The sequence below is a fragment of the Oncorhynchus keta genome, unplaced genomic scaffold, assembly GCF_023373465.1.
Source record: "Oncorhynchus keta strain PuntledgeMale-10-30-2019 unplaced genomic scaffold, Oket_V2 Un_scaffold_3656_pilon_pilon, whole genome shotgun sequence".
NCBI classification, from domain to species: Eukaryota; Metazoa; Chordata; class Actinopteri; order Salmoniformes; family Salmonidae; genus Oncorhynchus; species Oncorhynchus keta.
In genome coordinates this window covers 20001-41640 of record NW_026290922.1, presented here as the reverse complement: position 1 = coordinate 41640, position 21640 = coordinate 20001, and the positions used below count along the sequence as shown (strand labels likewise).

Below are 21640 nucleotides of genomic sequence, written 5' to 3'. Positions count from 1 at the left end.
ATTAGGCTGATAAAATAAAACCCTGATCATTCATTCATTCATTAGGCTGATAAAATAAAACCCTGATCATTCATTCATCCATTAGGCTGATAAAATAAAACCCTGATCATTCATTCATTCATTAGGCTGATAAAATAAAACCCTGATCATTCATTCATCCATTAGGCTGATAAAATAAAACCCTGATCATTCATTCATTCATTCATCCATTAGGCTGATAAAATAAAACCCTGATCATTCATTCATCCATTAGGCTGATAAAATAAAACCCTGATCATTCATTCATCCATTAGGCTGATAAAATAAAACCCTGATCATTCATTCATCCATTAGGCTGATAAAATAAAACCCTGATCATTCATTCATTCATCCATTAGGCTGATAAAATAAAACCCTGATCATTCATTCATCCATTAGGCTGATAAAATAAAACCCTGATCATTCATTCATTCATTAGGCTGATAAAATAAAACCCTGATCATTCATTCATCCATTAGGCTGATAAAATAAAACCCTGATCATTCATTCATTCATCCATTAGGCTGATAAAATAAAACCCTGATCATTCTGTTGAATGATTTCCAATGTGAGCGTCATTTTTAAATGTATTATACAGGCTACACTTTCTCCTTCTGAACTTCTAACGCCAGTGGGAGGAGTGTGGCTTCACGACAATGATCACAAGAGAGGTTATTACAGATCTAACGTAGTTAGACCCTGCAAACACAGTGTCTAACTGTGGGCTAACGCTGGTTAATGCTTGATCTGATTAAATCTAGGCCTACGTGGTATTTTGTCCTGGTCTTGCAGGATAAACTCCTGGCCCCTAGTTGGTGAGTGTTTCTATGTGAACCAGCCAGTCGTTCATATTAAACTCTAACAGGTGGGAAAGAAAATGACAGTAGAATATTTGACTCTTCAAATCTCTTCTCTTTATATTATTAGAAAACTTTACACGTACAATGTCTAAACTCCACACCGCGGAACACAGAACGACAAAATAAAACAAAAAAATAAAGAATATTTCTCATCCAAAAAAGGCATAAATAATATAAAAACTGTTTTGTTCTTAAAGGTCCAATGCAGCAGTTTTATCTCAAATATCAAATTATTTCTGGGTAACAATTAAGTATCTTCATTCAATTATAATGGTCAAAATACAAAAACTAAAAATAGCTTCTTAGTAAAGAACAATTTTCTGAACTGAACTCTAGCTGTTATTGGCTGAGAGGTTTGGAACTCTCTTTCTTATTGGTCGAACTAATCTAACAACCGGTGATGTCACCAGAAAGGCCAAAACTCCATCCCACCGAAAACAGGCTGAAATTTCAGGCGGTCTTTTCAAACGGCTCTTACACTAAAAGAACATTATTTATATGCCATTATCATCATATTCATAATATTTATATGCCATTATCATCATATTCATAATTTCACAGTACGAATCCAACCTCAGTGTAGATTTATAAAACACAGAAATATCATGTTTTTTTTGACTGCACTGGGCCTTTAAAACAGATATGAAAGAATATTGTACTACTACAAAAAATAAATAAGTAATCTAAAGAGTTTTATTTTTGTTTTGTTTTAGGAGTCCTCCCTCCTTCTCTCCGTCGGGTGGCTTGGAGTTTTCCGTTCTGAGTCTCCTCCTCCTCCTCCTCCTCCTCCTCCTCCTCCTCCTCCTCCTCCACAGTCTCTCCATTCATCCCTCCATTTGGTCATCCTCTCTCTCTTTCCATCCATCATCCTCTCTCTCTTTCCCGTCCATTCGTCTGTCCCAGCTGTATTCCAGTCAGGTTAATGACCTTTTCACCGTGTCACGTACAGTCTCTGACCATGAACATACTGGGTCCTCTTTTATCCAAAAAACGTCTGTCTGTTTCTTCTCCTCTCTGGTTCACTCTGGTTGTCCGCCTCTCCCTTGTCTCCTCTGTACCCCAGGCAGGGGGGCTGTGTGTGGGCTGTGTTCATACCTCCTGGGGGTTAGGCTGGATCAGGTCTGCCTGCAAGGCCAGAGTCAGGCTGTCTGTAGAGATCCAAACTGGTTTCTCCTTTAGGTCTAGGTGACACAGACCCAGGCTCTCCCAACACACTGCCACGGCCTCAGAGTCCATACACACCACAGGCTCATCATCAGCTAGAGAGAAGAGAAAGGGTTAAAGTCACTAGTTTAACGACACACACAACACATCACAGGTCACTCATCATCCATATACACACACACACACACACACACACACACACACACACACACACACACACACACACACACACACACACACACACACACACACACACACACACACACACACACACACACACACACACACACACACACACACACCTGTGTAGTCGTCTCCAGGGCAGTGGTGGTGGTCCCCAAGAGTACAGCAGGAGGTCTGGGACGGAGATGAGTCCTCCTCCTCCTCCGGGTCCTGGTCCCCGTGCTCCCCAGACTCTGTGTCTCTCTCCCCAGAGAGGAGGCCCAGGCAGTGAGGAGAGACCTGGCCCAGAGGAACCATCTCCAGACCCAGCCCTCCATCCAGCTGCTGGCACGATGCCATGCGCTGCATTAGGGGCAGAGACCCACCGCCACCACTAGAGAATGTACCGTTGGCCTTCATGTAACATCTGTCCTCCGAGAGACAGACAGAGAGAGAGAGAGAGAGGGGCAGAGGCACACAGAGAGAGAGAGAGAGAGAGAGAGAAAGAGAGAGAGAGAGAAAGAGAGAGAGACAGAGGGACAGAGAGAGAGAGAGAGAGAGAGAGAGAGAGAGAGAGAGGGGGGGACAACAACATGAGACATGTTTCTTTTCAGAATGGACAAACAGGGACATAATGCTGCTGAGTCCTGTTATGTTTCCTTAGTAACACTCTGAATCCTGTTCTGTTGCCTGAGTAACACTCTGAGTCCTGTTCTGTTGCCAACCTACCAGCTCTTAACGGTCGACCCCATCAGGCCTTAGTAACACTCTGAGTCCTGTTCTGTTGCCAACCTACCAGCTCTTAACTTCTTATGGCTGTGGGGCAGTATTGAGTAGCTTGGATGAATAAGGTGCCCAGAGTAACCTGCCTGCTACTCAGGCCCAGAAGTTAAGATATGCATATTATTAGTAGATTTGGATAGAAAACACTGAAGATTCTAAAACTGTTTGAATGATGTCTGTGAGTATAACATAACTCATATGACAGGCAAAAACCTGAGTCTTTGCCTATCCAATATAAACTGGAAATTTGGTCCGATTGCACTTCCTCAGGCTTCCACTAGATGTCAACTGTCTTTAGAACCTTATTTCAGGCTTCTACTGTGAAGGGGGGGCGAATAAGAGCTGTTTGAATCAGGTGTCTGACAGAATGCCATTAGCTAAGTCTCGCGCACGGCCGTGAGAGCAAGCTCTGTTCCTTTTCATTTCTAAAGACAAAGGAATTGTCCGGTTAGAATATCATTGAAGATTTATGTTAAAAACATCCTAAAGATTGATTGTACACATCGTTTGACATGTTTCTACAAACTGTAATGTTTTGACTTTTCATCTGGACTGAGTGCCTGCGACTCATGAATTTGGATCTGTGTACTAAACGCGTAAACAAAAAGGAGGTATTTGGACATAAATGACGGACTTTATTGAACAAAACAAACATTTATTGTGGAACTGGGATTCCTGGAAGTGCATTTTGATGAAGATCATCAAAGGTAAGTGAATATTAATAAAGCTATTTCTGATTTCTGTTGACTCCACAGCATGGCGGGTATCTGAATTGCTTGTTTTGGTGTCTGAGCGCTGTACTCAGATTATTGCATGGTGTGCTTTTTCCGTTAAGTTTTTTGAAATCTGACACAGCGGTTGCATTACGGAGAAGTATATCTTTAATTCCACGTATAACACTTGTATTTTCATCAACATTTATGATGAGTATTTCTGTAAATTGATGTGGCTCTCTGCAAAATCACAGGATATTTTGGAAGCAAAACATTACTGAACATAACGCGCCAATGTAAACTGAGATTTTTGGATATAAATATGAACTTTATCAAACAAAACATACATGCATTGTGTAACATGATGTCCTATGAGTGCCATCTGTTGAAGATCATCAAAGGTTAGTCATTAATTTTATCTCTATTTCTGCTTTTTGTGACTAATCTCTTTGGCTGGAAAAATGGCTGTTTTTCTGTGACTAGGTGCTGACCTAACATAATCGCATGGTATGACTTCGTCGTAAAGCCTTTTTGAAATCGGAAACTGTGGTGGGATTAACAACAAGTTTATCTTTAAAATGGTGTATAATACTTGTATGTTTGAGGAATTTTAATTATGAGATTTCTGTTGTTTGAATTTCGCACCCTGCACTTTCACTGTTGTTTTAACGGTCGATCCCATCAGGCCTTAGTAACACTGAGTGTGTTCTTAATGGACCATGGATCCAGGTAGAACCCTTTTGGTTCCAGGTAGAACCCTTTTGGTTCCAGGTAGAACCCTTTTGGTTCCAGGATGAACCCTTTTGGTTCCAGGTAGAACCTTTTAGGTTCAATGTAGAACCCTTTCCACAGAGGGTTCTAACTGGAACCAAAATGGGTTCTCCTATGGGGACAGCCGAAAAAACCCGTTGGAACACTTTTCTCTAAGATTGTATATTTAAGGGCATTACAGGCATGGGAACTGTAAACACTCCTCCTAAAATACAGTAGAGACAGTAGCTACAGGAACATCTACCTCTCTGGTACAAAACTCCTCCTAAAATACAGTAGAGACATAAGACTACAGGAACATCTTTCCTCTCCTGTAAACACTCCTCCTAAAATACAGTAGAGACAGTAGCTACAGGAACATCTACCTCTCTGGTACAAAACTCCTCCTAATCTTACTGTTTTATGTTGGGTTTTGCTCGGATGATAAGACTTCACACAAACACGCCTTCCTTTCTTTCTCTCGCTCTCTCTTCCTAACCCTTCCCCCTCTCCCCTCTCTTTCTTCCTGCCCCTTCCCCCCTCTCTCTCTTCCTGCCCCTTCCCCCTCTCCCCTCTCTCTCTTCCTGCCCCTTCCCCCTTCCCCCTCTCCCCTCTCTCTCTTCCTGCCCCTTCCCCCTCTCCCCTCTCTCTCTTCCTGCCCCTTCCCCCCTCTCTCTCTTCCTGCCCCTTCCCCCCTCTCCTCTCTCTAGCTCTTCCTGCCCCTCTCTTCCCCCCTTCTCCTCTCTCTTCCTAGCTCCTTCCCCCTCTCCCCTCTCTCCTCTTCCCTGCCCCTTCCCTGCCCCTTCCCCTCTCCTCTCTCTTCCTTCCTGCCCCTTCCCCTCTCCTCTCTAAATAAATAACACAGGTGCCTTTACATTAACTCTGCTGGTTGGCTGTTACTGGCTGGCTGTGTGGCTGGTTGTTACTGACTGGCTGTCTGTTAATGGCTGGCTGCTATTAGCTGGCTGAATGGGTGTTACTGCGTGGCTGGCTGACTGTTACTGGCTGGCTGACTGTTACTGGCTGGCTGGCTTCTGCTGGCTGGTTGACTGTAACTGGCTGGTGGCTGATTGGTACTGGCTGACTGGCTGTTACTGGCTGACTGGCAGGCTGACTGTTACTGGCTGGCTGGCTGTTACTGGCTGGCTGGCTGACTGGGTTGCTGTAACTAGCTGGCTGACTGAGTGGCTGACTGTTACTGGCTGACTGTTTCTGACTGGCTGTTACTGGCTGACTGGGTTGCTGTAACTAGCTGGCTGACTGGGTGGCTGGCTGTTACTGGCTAACTGTTTCTGGCTGGCTGTTACTTGCTGGCTGGCTGACTGGGCGGCTGTAACTAGCTGGCTGACTGGGTGGCTGACTGTTACTGGCTGGCTGGCTGTTATTGCCTGACTGTTACTGGCTGACTAGCTGGCTGACTGTTTCTGGCTGGCTGGCTGACTGGGTTGCTGTAACTTGCTGGCTGACTGGGTGGCTGGCTGTTACTGGCTGACTGGGTGGCTGGCTGTTACTGGCTGACTGGCTGGCTGACTGTTACTGGGTGGCTGTTACTAGCTGGCTGACTGGGTGGCTGTTACCGGCTGGCTGACTGGGTGGCTGTTACTAGCTGGCTGACTGGGTGGCTGTTACTAGCTGGCTGACTGGGTGGCTGACTGGATGGCTGGCTGTTACTGCCTGACTGGGTGACTGTTACCAGCTGGCTGACTGGGTGACTGTTACTAGCTGGCTGACTGGGTGACTGTTACTAGCTGGCTGACTGGGTGACTGTTATCGGCTGGCTGACTGGGTGACTGTTACCAGCTGGCTGACTGGGTGACTGTTACTAGCTGGCTGACTGGGTGACTGTTATCGGCTGGCTGACTGGGTGACTGTTACTAGCTGGCTGACTGGGTAGCTGTTACTAGCTGGCTGACTGGGTGGCTGGCTGTTACTGCCTGACTGGGTGGCTGTTATTAGCTGGCTGACTGGGTGACTGTTACCAGCTGGCTGACTGGGTGGCTGTTACTAGCTGGCTGACTGGGTGACTGTTACCAGCTGGCTGACTGGGTGGCTGTTACCAGCTGGCTGACTGGGTGGCTGTTACTAGCTGGCTGACTGGGTGACTGTTACTAGCTGGCTGACTGGGTGACTGTTACCAGCTGGCTGACTGGGTGGCTGTTACTAGCTGGCTGACTGGGTGACTGTTACCAGCTGGCTGACTGGGTGACTGTTACCAGCTGGCTGACTGGGTGGCTGTTACCAGCTGGCTGACTGGGTGGCTGTTACGAGCTGGCTGACTGGGTGGCTGTTACCAGCTGGCTGACTGGGTGGCTGTTACTAGCTGGCTGACTGGGTGGCTGTTACTAGCTGGCTGACTGGGTGACTGTTACTAGCTGGCTGACTGGGTGACTGTTATCGGCTGGCTGACTGGGTGGCTGTTACTAGCTGGCTGACTGGGTGGCTGTTACCAGCTGGCTGACTGGGTGACTGTTACCAGCTGGCTGACTGGGTGACTGTTACTAGCTGGCTGACTGGGTGACTGTTACTAGCTGGCTGACTGGGTGACTGTTACTAGCTGGCTGACTGGGTGGCTGTTACTAGCTGGCTGACTGGGTGACTGTTACTAGCTGGCTGACTGGGTGGCTGTTACCAGCTGGCTGACTGGGTGACTGTTACTAGCTGGCTGACTGGGTGACTGTTATCGGCTGGCTGACTGGGTGACTGTTACTAGCTGGCTGACTGGGTAGCTGTTACTAGCTGGCTGACTGGGTGGCTGGCTGGCTGACTGGGTGACTGGGTGGCTGGCTGTTACTGCCTGACTGGGTGGCTGTACGACTTGATTAGTTCAGTGTTAGCTAGCTACATAGCTGTCTTTGTTTCCAAGATAATTGTGTAGTTTAGTGTGTGTAGCCTTGGAGTGATTATGTTAATTCACTGAGGTTCGCTAGCCAGCTATTTGTCGTCCTTAACGTAGGAGACTCTGCTAGCTAGCCAACAGCTAACAGCTAACAGCTAGCCAACGTCTACTGTTTCAATTCAATCACCGGTCAGGTAGTATCACATTTTCATTTCATTACAGTACAACGGTTTGATTTGTTTGATCGTAGCTAGCTACATAGCCGTCTTTGTTTCAAAGATAATTGTGTAGTCTAGACCGATTTCCTAGGTTAGCTAGCCAGCTATTGTCGTTCTTTTAACTCAACGTAACGTAAACAACACTGCTAGCTAGCCAGCTAGCCCCGAATAGCAGCACTGTAGAATTATTACACTCAACGGAACGACTTGATTAGTGTAGTGTCAACAACGCAGCTACTGCCAGCTAGCCTACTTTAGCAGTACTGTATCATTTTAATCATTTTAGTCAATAAGATTCTTGCTACGTAAGCTTAACTTTCTGAACATTCGAGACGTGTAGTCCGCTTGTCATTCAATTTCCTTGCATTAGCGTAGCCTTTTCTGTAGCCTGTCAACTATGTGTCTGTCTATCCCTGTTCTCTCCTCTCTGCACAGATCATACAAACGCTCCACACCGCGTGGCCGCGACCACCTAACCTGGTGGTCCCAGCGCGTACGACCCACGTGGAGTTCCAGGTCTCTGGTAGCCTCTGGAACTGCCAATCTGCGGCCAACAAGGCAGAGTTCATCTCAGCCTATGCCTCCCTCCAGTCCCTTGACTTCTTGGCACTGACGGAAACATGGATCACCACAGATAACACTGCTACTCCTACTGCTCTCTCCTCGTCCGCCCACGTGTTCTCGCACACCCGAGAGCTTCTGGTCAGCGGGGTGGTGGCACCGGGATCCTCATCTCTCCCAAGTGGTCTTTCTCTCTTTCTCCCCTTACCCATCTGTCTATTGCCTCCTTTGAATTCCATGCTGTCACAGTTACCAGCCCTTTCAAGCTTAACATCCTTATCATTTATCGCCCTCCAGGTTCCCTCGGAGAGTTCATCAATGAGCTTGATGCCTTGATAAGCTCCTTTCCTGAGGACGGCTCACCTCTCACAGTTCTGGGCGACTTTAACCTCCCCACGTCTACCTTTGACTCATTCCTCTCTGCCTCCTTCTTTCCACTCCTCTCCTCTTTTGACCTCACCCTCTCACCTTCCCCCTACTCACAAGGCAGGCAATACGCTTGACCTCATCTTTACTAGATGCTGTTCTTCCACTAACCTCATTGCAACTCCCCTCCAAGTCTCCGACCACTACCTTGTATCCTTTTCCCTCTCGCTCTCATCCAACACTTCCCACACTGCCCCTACTCGGATGGTATCGCGCCGTCCCAACCTTCGCTCTCTCTCCCCCGCTACTCTCTCCTCTTCCATCCTATCTTCTCTTCCCTCTGCTCAAACTTTCTCCAACCTATCTCCTGATTCTGCCTCCTCAACCCTCCTCTCCTCCCTTACTGCATCCTTTGACTCCCTATGTCCCCTATCCTCCAGGCCGGCTCGGTCCTCCCCTCCCGCTCCGTGGCTCGACGACTCATTGCGAGCTCACAGAACAGGGCTCCGGGCAGCCGAGCGGAAATGGAGAAAACTCGCCTCCCTGCGGACCTGGCATCCTTTCACTCCCTCCTCTCTACATTTTCCTCCTCTGTCTCTGCTGCTAAAGCCACTTTCTACCATTCTAAATTCCAAGCATCCGCCTCTAACCCTAGGAAGCTCTTTGCCACCTTCTCCTCCCTCCTGAATCCCCCCCCTCCCTCCTCCCTCTCTGCAGATGACTTCGTCAACCATTTTGAAAAGAAGGTCGATGACATCCGATCCTCGTTTGCTAAGTCAAACGACACCGCTGGTTCTGCTCACACTCCCTACCCTATGCTCTGACCTCTTTCTCCCCTCTCTCTCCAGATGAAATCTCGCGTCTTGTGACGGCCGGCCGCCCAACAACCTGCCCGCTTGACCCTATCCCCTCCTCTCTTCTCCAGACCATTTCCGGAGACCTTCTCCCTTACCTCACCTCGCTCATCAACTCATCCCTGACCGCTGGCTACGTCCCTCCCGTCTTCAAGAGAGCGAGAGTTGCACCCCTTCTGAAAAAACCTACACTCGATCCCTCCGATGTCAACAACTACAGACCAGTATCCCTTCTCTCTTTTCTCTCCAAAACTCTTGAGCGTGCCGTCCTTGGCCAGCTCTACCGCTATCTCTCTCAGAATGACCTTCTTGATCCAAATCAGTCAGGTTTCAAGACTAGTCATTCAACTGAGACTGCTCTTCTCTGTATCACGGAGGCGCTCCGCACTGCTAAAGCTAACTCTCTCTCCTCTGCTCTCATCCTTCTAGACCTATCGGCTGCCTTCGATACTGTGAACCATCAGATCCTCCTCTCCACCCTCTCCGAGTTGGGCATCTCCGGCGCGGCCCACGCTTGATTGCGTCCTACCTGACAGGTCGCTCCTACCAGGTGGCGTGGCGAGAATCTGTCTCCTCACCACGCGCTCTCACCACTGGTGTCCCCAGGGCTCTGTTCTAGGCCCTCTCTTATTCTCGCTATACACCAAGTCACTTGGCTCTGTCATAACCTCACATGGTCTCTCCTATCATTGCTATGCAGACGACACACAATTAATCTTCTCCTTTCCCCCTTCTGATGACCAGGTGGCGAATCGCATCTCTGCATGTCTGGCAGACATATCAGTGTGGATGACGGATCACCACCTCAAGCTGAACCTCAGCAAGACGGAGCTCCTCTTCCTCCCGGGGAAGGACTGCCCGTTCCATGATCTCGCCATCACGGTTGACAACTCCATTGTGTCCTCCTCCCAGAGCGCTAAGAACCTTGGCGTGATCCTGGACAACACCCTGACGTTCTCAACTAACATCAAGGCGGTGTCCCGTTCCTGTAGGTTCATGCTCTACAACATCCGCAGAGTACGACCCTGCCTCACACAGGAAGCGGCGCAGGTCCTAATCCAGGCACTTGTCATCTCCGTCTTGATTACTGCAACTCGCTGTTGGCTGGGCTCCCTGCCTGTGCCATTAAACCCTACAACTCATCCAGAACGCCGCAGCCCGTCTGGTGTTCAACCTTCCCAAGTTCTCTCACGTCACCCCGCTCCTCCGCTCTCTCCACTGGCTTCCAGTTGAAGCTCGCATCCGCTACAAGACCATGGTGCTCGCCTACGGAGCTGTGAGGGGAACGGCACCTCAGTACCTCCAGGCTCTGATCAGGCCCTACACCCAAACAAGGGCACTGCGTTCATCCACCTCTGGCCTGCTCGCCTCCCTACCACTGAGGAAGTACAGTTCCCGCTCAGCCCAATCAAAACTGTTCGCTGCTCTGGCCCCCCAATGGTGGAACAAACTCCCTCACGACGCCAGGACAGCGGAGTCAATCACCACCTTCCGGAGACACCTGAAACCCCACCTCTTCAAGGAATACCTAGGATAGGGTAAGTAAGGGTAAGTAATCCTTCTCACCCCCCAACAAGATTTAGATGCAAGTGGCTGTTCCACTGGTTGTCATAAGGTGTATGCACCAATTTGTAAGTCGCTCTGGATAAGAGCGTCTGCTAAATGACTTAAATGTAAATGTAAATGTTATTAGCTGGCTGACTGGGTGACTGTTACCAGCTGGCTGACTGGGTGGCTGTTACTAGCTGGCTGACTGGGTGACTGTTACCAGCTGGCTGACTGGGTGGCTGTTACCAGCTGGCTGACTGGGTGGCTGTTACCAGCTGGCTGACTGGGTGGCTGTTACCAGCTGGCTGACTGGGTGGCTGTTACTAGCTGGCTGACTGGGTGGCTGTTACCAGCTGGCTGACTGGGTGGCTGTTACTAGCTGGCTGACTGGGTGGCTGTTACCAGCTGGCTGACTGGGTGGCTGTTACTAGCTGGCTGACTGGGTGGCTGTTACCAGCTGGCTGACTGGGTGGCTGTTACTAGCTGGCTGACTGGGTGGCTGTTACTAGCTGGCTGACTGGATGGCTGTTACCGACTGGCAGGTTTTTTGGGGGGGAGTTAGATCAACTTTAATATAGCAGGTAGTTTGTAGCTTTCCATCAATGTAATTGTCTGCATCACTTCCAATCCCCCATATATTGTTTTGCAGATATGTATACACATACAGTGCCTTGCAAAAGTATTCACCCCCCTTGACGTTTTTCCTATTTTGTTGCATTACAACCTGTAATTTAAATGGAGTTTTATTTGGATTTCATGTAATTGACAAACACAAAAAAGTCCAAATTGGTGAAGTGAAATTAAATATAGAACTTGTTTAAAAAAAAAACTGAAAAGTGGTGCATATGTTTTCACCCCTTTGCTATGAAGCCCCTAAATAAGATCTGGTGCAAACAATTACCTTGAGTTAAATAAAGTCCACCTGTGTGCAATCTAAGTGTCACATGATCTGTCACATGATCTCAGTAAATATACACCTGTTCTGAAAGGCCCCAGAGTCTGCAACACCACTAAGCAAGGGGCACCACCAAGCAAGTGGCACCATGAAGACCAAGGAGCTCTCCAAACAGGTCAGAACAGAGCAGGAAGTACAGGTCAGAACAGAGCAGGAAGTACAGGTCAGAACAGAGCAGGAAGTACAGATCAGGGTTGGGTTATAAAAAACATCAGTAACTTTGAACATCCCATGGAGCACCATTAAATCCATTATCAATAAATGGAAAGAATATGGCACCACAACAAACCTGCCAAGAGAGGGCCGCCCACCAAAACTCACAGACCAGGCAAGGAGGGCATTAATCAGAGAGGCAACAAAGAGCCCAAAGATAACCCTGAAGGAGCTGAAAAAGCTCCACCGCGGAGATTGGATTCCCTGTCCATAGGACCACTTTAAGCTGTACACTCCAGAGCTGGGCTTTACGGAAGAGTGGTGAGAAAAAAGCCATAACTTAAAGAAAAAAATATGCAAACACGTTTGGTGTTCTCCAAAAGGCATGTGGGAGACTCCCCAAACATATGGAAGAAGGTACTCTGGTCAGATGAGACTAAAATGTAGCTTTTTGGCCATCAAGAAAAATGTTATGTCTGGTGCAAACCCAACACCTCGCATCACCCCGAGAATACCATCCCCACAGTGAACCAAGGTGGTGGCAGCATCATGCTGTGGGGATGTTTTTAATTGGCAGGGACTGAGAAACTGGTCAGAATTGAAGGAATGATGGATGGTGCTAAATACAGGGAAATTGCTGAGGGAAACCTGTTTCAGTCTTCCAGAGATTTGAGTCTGGGACGGAGGTTCACCTTCCAGCAGGACAATGGCCCTAAGCTTACTGCTAAAACAACACTCGAGTGGTTTAAGGGGAAATATTTAAATGTCTTGGAATGGCCTAGTCAAAGCCCAGACCTCAATCCAATTGAGAATCTGTGGTATGACTTAAAGATTGCTGTACACCAGCGGAACCCATCCAACTTGAAGGAGCTGGAGCAGTTTTAACTTGAAGAATGGACAAAAACCCCAGTGGCTAGATGTGCCAAGCTCATAGAGACATACCCCAAGAGACTTGCAGCTGTAAGTGCTGCAAAAGGTGACTCTACAAGTATTGACTTTGCGGGGGTGAATAGTTATGCACGCTCAAGTTTTCAGTTTTTTTTTCTTATTTCTTGCTTGTTTCACAAGAAAAAAATATTTTGCATCTTCAATGTGGCTTATATAAGCTATATTCATTTTATAGACGCAGTATATTTTACAACAGTTGTATTTTGTTAGTTTTTACTCCTGTCCTTCCTCTAACCTCAACTTCTCCCATCTATTTCTTTCACAAATGTTCTGAACCTACATACATTTTACAGACCCCGTATGTTTTACATTATCTTGTTGTTTTTAATCCCACCCTTCAGACCCATTCAACCCCTCCCATCTCTCAACACCATCCAGTCCCACCCTTCAGCTCCATTCAACCCCTCCCATCTATCTCTGACCACCATCCAGTCCCACCCTTCAGCTCCATTCAACCCCTCCCATCTCTCAACACCATCCAGTCCCACCCTTCAGCTCCATTCAACCCCTCCCATCTATCTCTCAACACCATCCAGTCCCACCCTTCAGCTCCATTCAACCCCTCCCATCTATCTCTGACCACCATCCAGTCCCACCCTTCAGCTCCATTCAACCCCTCCCATCTCTCAACACCATCCAGTCCCACCCTTCAGCCCCATGTAACCCCTCCCATATATCTCTCAACACCATCCAGTCCCACCCTTCAGCTCCATTCAACCCCTCCCATCTATCTCTGACCTCCATCCAGTCCCACCCTTCAGCTCCATTCAACCCCTCCCATCTATCTCTGACCTCCATCCAGTCCCACCCTTCAGCTCCATTCAACCCCTCCCATCTCTCAACACCATCCAGTCCCACCCTTCAGCCCCATTTAACCCCTCCCATCTCTCAACACCATCCAGTCCCACCCTTCAGCCCCATGTAACCCCTCCCATCTCTCAACACCATCCAGTCCCACCCTTCAGCCCCATGTAACCCCTCCCATCTCTCAACACCATCCAGTCCCACCCTTCAGCCCCATTTAACCCCTCCCATATATCTCTGAACACCATCCAGTCCCACCCTTCAGCTCCATTCAACCCCTCCCATATATCTCTCAACACCATCCAGTCCCACCCTTCAGCCCCATGTAACCCCTCCCATATATCTCTCAACACCATCCAGTCCCACCCTTCAGACCCATTCAACCCCTCCCATCTCTCAACACCATCCAGTCCCACCCTTCAGCTCCATTCAACCCCTCCCATCTCTCAACACCATCCAGTCCCACCCTTCAGCCCCATGTAACCCCTCCCATCTCTCAACACCATCCAGTCCCACCCTTCAGCCCCATTCAACCCCTCCCATCTCTCAACACCATCCAGTCCCACCCTTCAGCTCCATTCAACCCCTCCCATCTCTCAACACCATCCAGTCCCACCCTTCAGCCCCATGTAACCCCTCCCATCTCTCAACACCATCCAGTCCCACCCTTCAGCCCCATTCAACCCCTCCCATCTCTCAACACCATCCAGTCCCACCCTTCAGACCCATTCAACCCCTCCCATCTCTCAACACCATCCAGTCCCACCCTTCAGCTCCATTCAACCCCTCCCATCTCTCAACACCATCCAGTCCCACCCTTCAGACCCATTCAACCCCTCCCATCTCTCAACACCATCCAGTCCCACCCTTCAGCTCCATTCAACCCCTCCCATCTCTCAACACCATCCAGTCCCACCCTTCAGCCCCATGTAACCCCTCCCATCTCTCAACACCATCCAGTCCCACCCTTCAGCTCCATTCAACCCCTCCCATCTCTCAACATCATCCAGTCCCACCCTTCAGCCCCATGTAACCCCTCCCATATATCTCTGACCACCATCCAGTCCCACCCTTCAGCCCCATGTAACCCCTCCCATATATCTCTCAACACCATCCAGTCCCACCCTTCAGCCCCATGTAACCCTCCCATATATCTCTGAACACCATCCAGTCCCACCCTTCAGCCCCATGTAACCCCTCCCATATATCTCTGACCACCATCCAGTCCCACCCTTCAGCCCCATGTAACCCCTCCCATATATCTCTGAACACCATCCAGTCCCACCCTTCAGCCCCATGTAACCCCTCCCATATATCTCTGAACACCATCCAGTCCCACCCTTCAGCCCCATGTAACCCCTCCCATATATCTCTGAACACCATCCAGTCCCACCCTTCAGCCCCATGTAACCCCTCCCATCTATCTCTGACCACCATCCAGTCCCACCCTTCAGCCCCATGTAACCCCTCCCATATATCTCTGACCACCATCCAGTCCCACCCTTCAGTCCCATGTAACCCCTCCCATATATCTCTCAACACCATCCAGTCCCACCCTTCAGCCCCATGTAACCCCTCCCATATATCTCTCAACACCATCCAGTCCCACCCTTCAGCCCCATTTAAACCCCTCCCATATATCTCTCAACACCATCCAGTCCCACCCTTCAGCCCCATTTAAACCCCTCCCATATATCTCTCAACACCATCCAGTCCCACCCTTCAGCCCCATTTAAACCCCTCCCATATATCTCTCAACACCATCCAGTCCCACCCTTCAGCCCCATTTAAACCCCTCCCATATATCTCTGAACACCATCAATATTGAATTTCTATTTGTCATATATTTTCCAACTGAACTGTGATGTTTTATAAAAGTATTGAACTTTTCTATTCTCATGATTTCTACAGATTGTAAATTAAAAATAAACATTTTTGCTAAAAGTATTATTATATTATTGATTGACTACGACTTTTCAGATCACCCAGTAGTACTATCTGCAGAGTTAGTACTCCAGGTTAATGTCACCCAGTAGTACTATCTGCAGAGTTAGTACTCCAGGTTAATGTCACCCAGTAGTGCTATCTGCAGAGTTAGCTCCAGGTTAATGTCACCCAGTAGTACTATCTGCAGAGTTAGCTCCAGGTTAATGTCACCCAGTAGTACTATCTGCAGAGTTAGCTCCAGGTTAATGTCACCCAGTAGTGCTATCTGCAGGGTTAGCTCCAGGTTAATGTCACCCAGTAGTACTATCTGCAGAGTTAGTACTCCAGGTTAATGTCACCCAGTAGTGCTATCTGCAGAGTTAGCTCCAGGTTAATGTCACCCAGTAGTACTATCTGCAGAGTTAGCTCCAGGTTAATGTCACCCAGTAGTACTATCTGCAGAGTTAGCTCCAGGTTAATGTCACCCAGTAGTACTATCTGCAGAGTTAGTACTCCAGGTTAATGTCACCCAGTAGTGCTATCTGCAGAGTTAGCTCCAGGTTAATGTCACCCAGTAGTACTATCTGCAGAGTTAGCTCCAGGTTAATGTCACCCAGTAGTGCTATCTGCAGAGTTAGCTCCAGGTTAATGTCACCCAGTAGTACTATCTGCAGAGTTAGCTCCAGGTTAATGTCACCCAGTAGTACTATCTGCAGAGTTAGCTCCAGGTTAATGTCACCCAGTAGTACTATCTGCAGAGTTAGCTCCAGGTTAATGTCACCCAGTAGTGCTATCTGCAGGGTTAGCTCCAGGTTAATGTCACCCAGTAGTGCTATCTGCAGAGTTAGTACTCCAGGTTAATGTCACCCAGTAGTGCTATCTGCAGAGTTAGCTCCAGGTTAATGTCACCCAGTAGTGCTATCTGCAGAGTTAGCTCCAGGTTAATGTCACCCAGTAGTACTATCTGCAGAGTTAGTACTCCAGGTTAATGTCACCCAGTAGTGCTATCTGCAGGGTTAGCTCCAGGTTAATGTCACCCAGTAGTGCTATCTGCAGAGTTAGCTCCAGGTTAATGTCACCCAGTACTGCTATCTGCAGAGTTAGGTTAATGTCACCCAGTAGTGCTATCTGCAGAGTTAGTACTCCAGGTTAATGTCACCCAGTAGTGCTATCTGCAGGGTTAGCTCCAGGTTAATGTCACCCAGTAGTGCTATCTGCAGAGTTAGGTTAATGTCACCCAGTAGTGCTATCTGCAGAGTTAGTACTCCAGGTTAATGTCACCCAGTAGTGCTATCTGCAGAGTTAGCTCCAGGTTAATGTCACCCAGTAGTGCTATCTGCAGAGTTAGTACTCCAGGTTAATGTCACCCAGTAGTGCTATCTGCAGAGTTAGCTCCAGGTTAATGTCACCCAGTAGTGCTATCTGCAGAGTTAGTACTCCAGGTTAATGTCACCCAGTAGTGCTATCTGCAGAGTTAGCTCCAGGTTAATGTCACCCAGTAGTGCTATCTGCAGGGTTAGCTCCAGGTTAATGTCACCCAGTACTGCTATCTGCAGAGTTAGCTCCAGGTTAATGTCACCCAGTAGTACTATCTGCAGAGTTAGCTCCAGGTTAATGTCACCCAGTAGTACTATCTGCAGGGTTAGCTCCAGGTTAATGTCACCCAGTACTGCTATCTGCAGAGTTAGCTCCAGGTTAATGTCACCCAGTAGTACTATCTGCAGAGTTAGCTCCAGGTTAATGTCACCCAGTAGTACTATCTGCAGGGTTAGCTCCAGGTTAATGTCACCCAGTACTGCTATCTGCAGAGTTAGCTCCAGGTTAATGTCACCCAGTAGTGCTATCTGCAGAGTTAGCTCCAGGTTAATGTCACCCAGTAGTGCTATCTGCAGAGTTAGCTCCAGGTTAATGTCACCCAGTAGTGCTATCTGCAGAGTTAGCTCCAGGTTAATGTCACCCAGTAGTGCTATCTGCAGAGTTAGCTCCAGGTTAATGTCACCCAGTTGTGCTATCTGCAGGGTTAGCTTCAGGTTAATGTCACCCAGTAGTGCTATCTGCAGAGTTAGCTCCAGGTTAATGTCACCCAGTAGTGCTATCTGCAGAGTTAGCTCCAGGTTAATGTCACCCAGTAGTGCTATCTGCAGAGTTACCTTCAGGTAAATGTTGCAATTCTTCAGGCATTCCTGGACCTGCGACCAAAAACAAGCTTCATATGGACAGTACCAAAACAAACAATCTAATGATTCTGCGTCTTCCCAGGAACATCTGCAGAGCTGGGAAGATTGTGTCCACCAAATAAATAGCATTCTATTGGTTGCAAGAATTTTGTATAATAATTTAAATAGAAAACGTTTTGCATATCAGTTCATAAACCATGTGCCATGGAATCGGTATGTCAAAAATCTGTTCCCAAATATTCTGCAATTTATATGGCACAGCTGTCATTTTGTTTTGGTCCTTAAATGAAAGTGGTATACTTATTTTTATTTTGACAATTTTCTTTAATCAATTTTGGTCTATCATGCAAGGCTCAAAGACAATTTCCTACATTTTCCCCCTTCCATTTTCCTCTTCCATCTTTGTGGTAATGCTGCAATTAGTTGGTTGTAATTTTGAGTAGAGCAGACATTTCCACATATTTCTGTTAGCTGCATGTGTGACATAACTCCACCAGTCCTATTTTTGACTTTCACTTATAAAAATTCAACATTTTTCATATATAAAAAAAAAATCTACTAGTATTTTAGAGTTTTTTTCGGATTAAATTGAAACCAACTTTCTATTGTTTTAAAAATAGCGATATTTGAGAGATGATTTCCTTCTCAAATAACTGAACGTGAGAGGTTGTAATCTGAATAAAGGGGAAAAGGCTTCTTGAACATGTGGTGAGACATTCTGATTAATTTACTAGAGAACCAGTTTGGATTTAAGATTAACTTTTGTATGACTGATGCCTTTAGTGAGAGGTCTAAAGCTTTAATAATTTAATAATTTCAGCCCTCTGAATTCATATGCCGTTACAAATAAAATGTAATATTTTTGGCTCATATAATAAAATAAAAAAAAACGAGTTGCTAGGTGTAGGCAATGCCATAAGCAAATATATTAATTGCAATATGACTAAAGAGTTAATCGGGGTAAACTGGGATATGACTAAAGAGTTAATCAGGGTAAACTGGAATATGACTAAAGAGTTAATCAGGGTAAACTGGAATATGACTAAAGAGTTAATCAGGGTAAACTGGGATATGACTAAAGAGTTAATCAGGGTAAACTGGGATATGACTAAAGAGTTAATCAGGGTAAACTGGGATATGACTAAAGAGTTAATCAGGGTAAACTGGGATATGACTAAAGAGTTAATCAGGGTAAACTGGAATATGACTAAAGAGTTAATCAGGGTAAACTGGAATATGACTAAAGAGTTAATCAGGGTAAACTGGGATATGACTAAATAGTTAATCAGGGTAAACTGGGATATGACTAAAGAGTTAATCAGGGTAAACTGGGATATGACTAAAGAGTTAATCAGGGTAAACTGGGATATGGCTAAAGAGTTAATCAGGGTAAACTGGGATATGACTAAAGAGTTAATCAGGGTAAACTGGGATATGACTAAAGAGTTAATCAGGGTAAACTGGGATATGACTAAAGAGTTAATCAGGGTAAACTGGGATATGACTAAAGAGTTAATCAGGGTAAACTGGAATATGACAAAAGAGTTAATCAGGGTAAACTGGGATATGACTAAAGAGTTCATCAGGGTAAACTGGGATATGACTAAAGAGTTAATCAGGGTAAACTGGAATATGACTAAAGAGTTAATCAGGGTAAACTGGGATATGACTAAAGAGTTAATCAGGGTAAACTGGGATATGACTAAAGAGTTAATCAGGATAAACTGGAATATGACTAAAGAGTTAATCAGGGTAAACTGGGATATGACTAAAGAGTTAATCAGGGTAAACTGGGATATGACTAAAGAGTTAATCAGGGTAAACTGGGATATGACTAAAGAGTTAATCAGGGTAAACTGGGATATGACTAAAGAGTTAATCAGGGTAAACTGGAATATGACTAAAGAGTTAATCAGGGTAAACTGGAATATGACTAAAGAGTTAATCAGGGAGATTTCTCGAACAAATTGACAGGTATTTTCCTTTCCATGGTAGCAAGAGTTTATCTATTTTGGCTAACTTTCTATTAAAATGTATTGTAATGAGATTGTATCTTTCTTTCAGTATATGAATACTGAGAATGTCCACTTCACCGTCAGACCATTTTATTGGTAAACTACATGGTAATGTAAAAGTTGTATTTTTTTTAGTGATCCAATACGTAATATGGTACATGTATCATAATGTGGTTGTAATCCAGAGAGGTTAGAACAAGTATCTAGATCCTCTATGAGGCTGTGGAGGGATTCTACTTGTGGTTGTAATCCAGAGAGGTTAGAACAAGTATCTAGATCCTCTATGGGCTGTGGAGGGATTCTACTTGTGGTTGTAATCCATAGAGGTTAGAACAAGTATCTAGATCCTCTATGAGGCTGTGGAGGGATTCTACTTGTGGTTGTAATCCATAGAGGTTAGAACAAGTATCTAGATCCTCTATGAGGCTGTGGAGGGATTCTACTTGTGGTTGTAATCCATAGAGGTTAGAACAAGTATCTAGATCCTCTATGAGGCTGTGGAGGGATTCTACTTGTGGTTGTAATCCATAGAGGTTAGAACAAGTATCTAGATCCTCTATGAGGCTGTGGAGGGATTCTACTTGTGGTTGTAATCCAGAGAGGTTAGAACAAGTATCTAGATCCTCTATGAGGCCATGAAGAGACTCTAATTTGGTTTTAATCCATAGAGGTTAGAACAAGTATCTAGATCATCCATGAGGCCATGAAGAGACTCTAATTTGGTTGTAATCCATAGAGGTTAGAACAAGTATCTAGATCCTCTATGAGGCTGTGGAGGGATTCTACTTGTGGTTGTAATCCATAGAGGTTAGAACAAGTATCTAGATCCTCTATGAGGCTGTGGAGGGATTCTACTTGTGGTTTTAATCCAGAGAGGTTAGAACAAGTATCTAGATCCTCTATGAGGCCATGAAGAGACTCATAATTTGGTTGTAAATCCAGAGAGGTTAGAACAAGTATCTAGATCATCGGTGAGGCTGTGGAGGGATACAAATTGTGGTTTTGAGAGAAAAGGCTCTTGATATTATTGGTGGATCTGATTTCAATAGCTAAGTTTTCGATGGCCTTAAGAAATAGATATGCCGATAGTGGACAACCTTGTTTTACTCCCCTTGACTGTTTAAAACTTTCCGAGAAGTAGCCATTATTTGCTATTTTACACCTAGGGTTAGTGTACATAACCCATTGTATATATATATATTTTTTCAAATGTAAATATTCCAGGGATTTCAGTCGTACTTTATGAAAAGCCTTTTCAAAGTCACGGTACACTGGATCTTTCTTTAATACGTTCCTCCGGTTCTTTATGTTTTTCCTCTGGCTTATTCTGAGCCTCTAAAGTTTTTATAATATAATAATAATATATGCCATTTAGCTGACGCTTTTATCCAAAGCGACTTACAGTCATGTGTGCATACATTCTACGTATGGGTGGTCCCGGGAATCGAACCCACTACCCTGGCGTTACAAGCGCCATGCTCTACCAACTGAGCCACAGAAGGACCACAAGTTTATAGTTTATATAACTGTACTGTTAGACCTTCAATTTCCTTTGTTAATATGGAGTCTTTTGATCTAAATTTCTTTAATTTTTAGAGCTGAGTATTGAATTTCATGGCCTCCAAAGCCACGTTTAAAAGTGTCCCGTGCGATAATGGGATCTGCCGATGTCATGTTGGATAAAAGTCCTTTAGAAATTATTCTGTCCCAGTTAAAAACAAGTTTTCATTGAATAGGCTTTGATTAAATTCCCAATATCATCACCCTCGTGGAAATTCAGTAAGAGTAATGTATTTGTCAATAATGTGATGGTGTGACCTCATTCTGTC

At 46.0% G+C, this 21640-nt stretch overlaps 1 protein-coding gene across 1 annotated transcript in view; it reads right to left on the bottom strand.

The window, feature by feature from the left end:
* Positions 1 to 909: 909 nt before the first annotated feature.
* Positions 910 to 21640, bottom strand: part of LOC127928731 (cell adhesion molecule-related/down-regulated by oncogenes-like) — a 31481-nt gene continuing 10750 nt past the window's right edge. The window contains exons 4-5 of the mRNA XM_052516028.1: positions 2345 to 2631; positions 910 to 2137 (exon numbers count right to left, since the gene is read on the bottom strand). Of these exons, the coding sequence (XP_052371988.1) occupies positions 1968 to 2137; positions 2345 to 2631 (457 nt within the window). The 3' untranslated portion in view covers positions 910 to 1967. The remainder of the gene's footprint in view (positions 2138 to 2344; positions 2632 to 21640) is intronic.